Source organism: Citrus clementina, unplaced genomic scaffold (assembly GCF_000493195.1).
Source record: "Citrus clementina cultivar Clemenules unplaced genomic scaffold, Citrus_clementina_v1.0 scaffold_2, whole genome shotgun sequence".
In the NCBI taxonomy this organism is placed as follows: Eukaryota; Viridiplantae; Streptophyta; class Magnoliopsida; order Sapindales; family Rutaceae; genus Citrus; species Citrus x clementina.
In genome coordinates, this window is record NW_006262688.1 from 24,395,692 (window position 1) to 24,398,771 (window position 3,080).

A 3,080-nucleotide genomic window follows, 5' to 3' on the forward strand; every position below is an offset into this window, starting at 1 on the left:
AATTATGTAAGTTTTGGTTGGGTTAGCCGTTAAAACTTATTAAGGTGGTAAAAAAGTACTCTTCTTTATATTTAATTAATTAAGGAGGTTCAAATCAGGTTCATATTTTAGTTATTTTAGAAAAATTAATTTAAATTTATTTAGCCTCCCATGGGAAGGGTGAAAATAATATACATTGGTACTCAAAAGAGTCCTTCGAGATATTATTAAACAAAGTTGCTAAAATTAGCGAAATGGTGAAAACTTTATTGAAAAGCAAAATAAAACATAGCACATTGATAAAGAGACTTAACAAGCCTTACCTCTATCAAAATCATGATACAGAATAAAATATATTTAAATCACAAATGGAATCTCATTCCTCTTAATAAGTCTGATACATCTTATTCGATAAATATAGTGCATGGGTTGATGTATAATCCTTTCTTTAATGTATAGAGAATCTTATCATTTCTTCACCAAGGAAATGAGAAGATTTGCAAAGGCTCCTCGCCCCTTTTCCAAAATCTCATCAGTCACCTTGATTGCAAATCTACGATAGATCTCCTCCACGATGGCATCATCTCCACAAATACTAGACAACAGCGATTCTCCCACTGCCCTTACATGCCTTGTCACATACTTGCCTCTTGCGTATTTGTCCAGGCCTTCGTTATCATTTTCGACAAAGCCTTCCAACCAACTTATATGGAATGTTTCAAGCTGATGGATATCAAAGGATCCTTCTCTTTCAATAACTTGCTTTACTTCGTCAACATAAGGCGCATAGATTGGAAAATTGGATGATTTTAGTTTTGATTCTTCGATCAATCCCTGAAGTGCATGAAATAATTAAAAAAGAGATCGGCCATTATTGAAGACTTATCATATAAATGGACGATAAAATTAATTTAATTTTTTTTAATATGTATTGAGAGAGAGAGAGCTACTTCGGAGATCATGTCTTTTATAACCAACAGTGCTGGCTCTCCAGGACTAGTAGCGTGGAAACTATCATTGTATAGAAGGGTAAGAATCATGCGACCTCCACACTTCAATTCTTCAGACCGAAATTTGAGAAATGCTGAGAAATCACTCTTAAATTGATCCAAATATGCTCTATGGATATCGAATTCACTCATTGGCTCTTTAGGCATCTGATAAAGCAATAAATCAAGGGAACTGATTAGTCAAGATGATTATCAAATTCTTGAATTTGAAAATTTTTAAGTGATAATTTGATTTAATAGTTATTAGATAAAAATATACACTAGCAAAAATTCAGGCATGGCAGAAAATTATTAAAAGATCCAAGTTCTTGCCTGAGAGAGCCAGTGGAGTGCGTTAGAAGAGTAAAAAAAATCAAGGAAATTGGGAGGAAATAGCCTCGCATGGAAAGATCCAGGGGCTGCAGCTACGAAACATGAACCAAATTCGTGTCCCTTTTCTGTTCTCAATCTCTGATAGAAGCTCGGCAGGGATTTGAAAACGGTGTTGAAATCACTTCCAGGAAGATCATTGAGAAAAGAATGCAAAGCGGGTGGCTTACGATTCAAGCGATTACAAATCTTGTCCAGGGAATCAATAGCTTCCCATGTTGGCAACAATGCGTTAGGCCCTGAAGAGCACCCCATATCTGCAACTGTTATGCAGTCTGGGAAGCCGTTGCAATACAGATCATTCAAGCTTTGTTCTAGTAGAGGCTTTGCTTTCACGATTGCTTCTTTCTGAAAATAATATACGAAATGAAAACGCATAATAAAGAAGAAACAAGATTTGATAATTGTGTTGATCATTGAAGCTTGTGAGCGAAAAGAAGAGAGATTATTACCTGTGTAAGTGAGTTGTTAGCATAACTATTTTCTCCTTCTCCTCCATTCATGTGCAGAATTTGCTCTACCTCCATTGCTGTGCTTTCTGCTTCTCTCCAGTGCGATCAATGCTGCAGGCAACTATGATGTACCAAGGCCTTCAAATTAATATAATTTTATCAAATTCATAGGTACGTTCTGATAGCATCATCAATTGACTATTGACTGTAATTATAATATTAGTGGCAGCTGCAAAACTTTTACCAGCTGCAAAAGTTTACCAGATTAATTGACTTTTACGGGGGGCGGAATATGGCGGAGCAGATAAATTATTGATATTATTTTAGTATCGCTCTATTGCTCTAAGCCAGCGCTTGAGTTTTTATAAAATAAGAATTTTTAATTGAATAATCTAATTTAAAGGTTACAATGACAATATCTTATCATTTCTAATAGAATAAACAGATTTCTCAAATTAATTAAAAAAATTATATTATAATTATACAGAAAATAAAAATAAAAGATTAAAACACCTCTCATTAAAAATAAAATTCTATGAAAAGAAACAGGGGTTCAAAAGCATACCAACCCCACAGAAGAAGGAAGTTATATTTGCTGACCGACTTTAGCAAAGCTGCTAAAATTAGCGAAGATATGGAAATTTTATTAAAATTGAAAAAAAAAAAACCCTCCCAAAAGCAAGTTACGGAACAAAAGATATTTAAAGTACACATTTGATCTCATGTATCATCAATCATCTTGGCTCAGCTAGCTTGATTTTACTTGCTATATAAATCCATCCTTATACGTATTAAGAAGGACCTGTTATCAATTCATGCTCTCTCCGATGGCGTAGTTATTGATTAATGTCACATTCTTCTGAGGGCGGCAAAGGGGCCGGGCTTGGCGAAGCCCATATTTGGTTCGATTTTAAAAGCCGAAGACCAGCATTACTGGGCCGATCCTTACAAGGATCGATCTAATCAAAATGAAGCCAAGAGTTGAGTGAGACCCTTCAAATGGCAGGAAATTAAAAAAATTATTTCTGAAAAAAGTTTAAGGTTTGCTTGGTATCATACACCAGAAACAACAATGCTTGGGACCGTGTCTCAGTCCCATTGTGGCTGATCATCGCCTTGGTAAGCTATTGCCTCACCAACTCGGGCGGGTTCCTCCTTTTCCTCCTCAGATTACGGGGCATTAGCAGCTGTTTCCACCTGTTGTTCCCCTCCCAAGGTAGGTTCTTACGCGTTACTCACCCGCCTGCCATTGGAAACACCACTTCTTGTC

At 36.0% G+C, this 3,080-nt stretch overlaps 1 protein-coding gene across 1 annotated transcript; it reads right to left on the reverse strand.

Annotated features, from left to right (window-relative positions):
• Positions 1 to 411: 411 nt before the first annotated feature.
• Positions 412 to 1,885, reverse strand: LOC112101168 (probable caffeine synthase 4). The gene is made up of 4 exons (XM_024191728.1): positions 1,811 to 1,885; positions 1,302 to 1,706; positions 930 to 1,136; positions 412 to 813 (listed from the first exon to the last, which is right to left on the reverse strand). The coding sequence occupies exons 1-4, from the start codon at positions 1,883 to 1,885 to the stop codon at positions 448 to 450; spliced, it is 1,053 nt and encodes a 350-aa protein (XP_024047496.1). The 3' UTR covers positions 412 to 447.
• Between the last annotated feature and the right edge of the window lie 1,195 nt (positions 1,886 to 3,080).

Coding starts and splice junctions, on each gene's coding strand:
- LOC112101168 (XM_024191728.1), bottom strand. CDS start 1,885: ATGGAGGTAGAGCAAATTCTGCACATGAATGGAGGAGAAGGAGAAAAT. Junction 1,707..1,810: donor CTAACAACTCACTTACACAG/GTAATAATCTCT, acceptor TATTATTTTCAG/AAAGAAGCAATCGTGAAAGC. Junction 1,137..1,301: donor CACTCCACTGGCTCTCTCAG/GCAAGAACTTGG, acceptor TTGCTTTATCAG/ATGCCTAAAGAGCCAATGAG.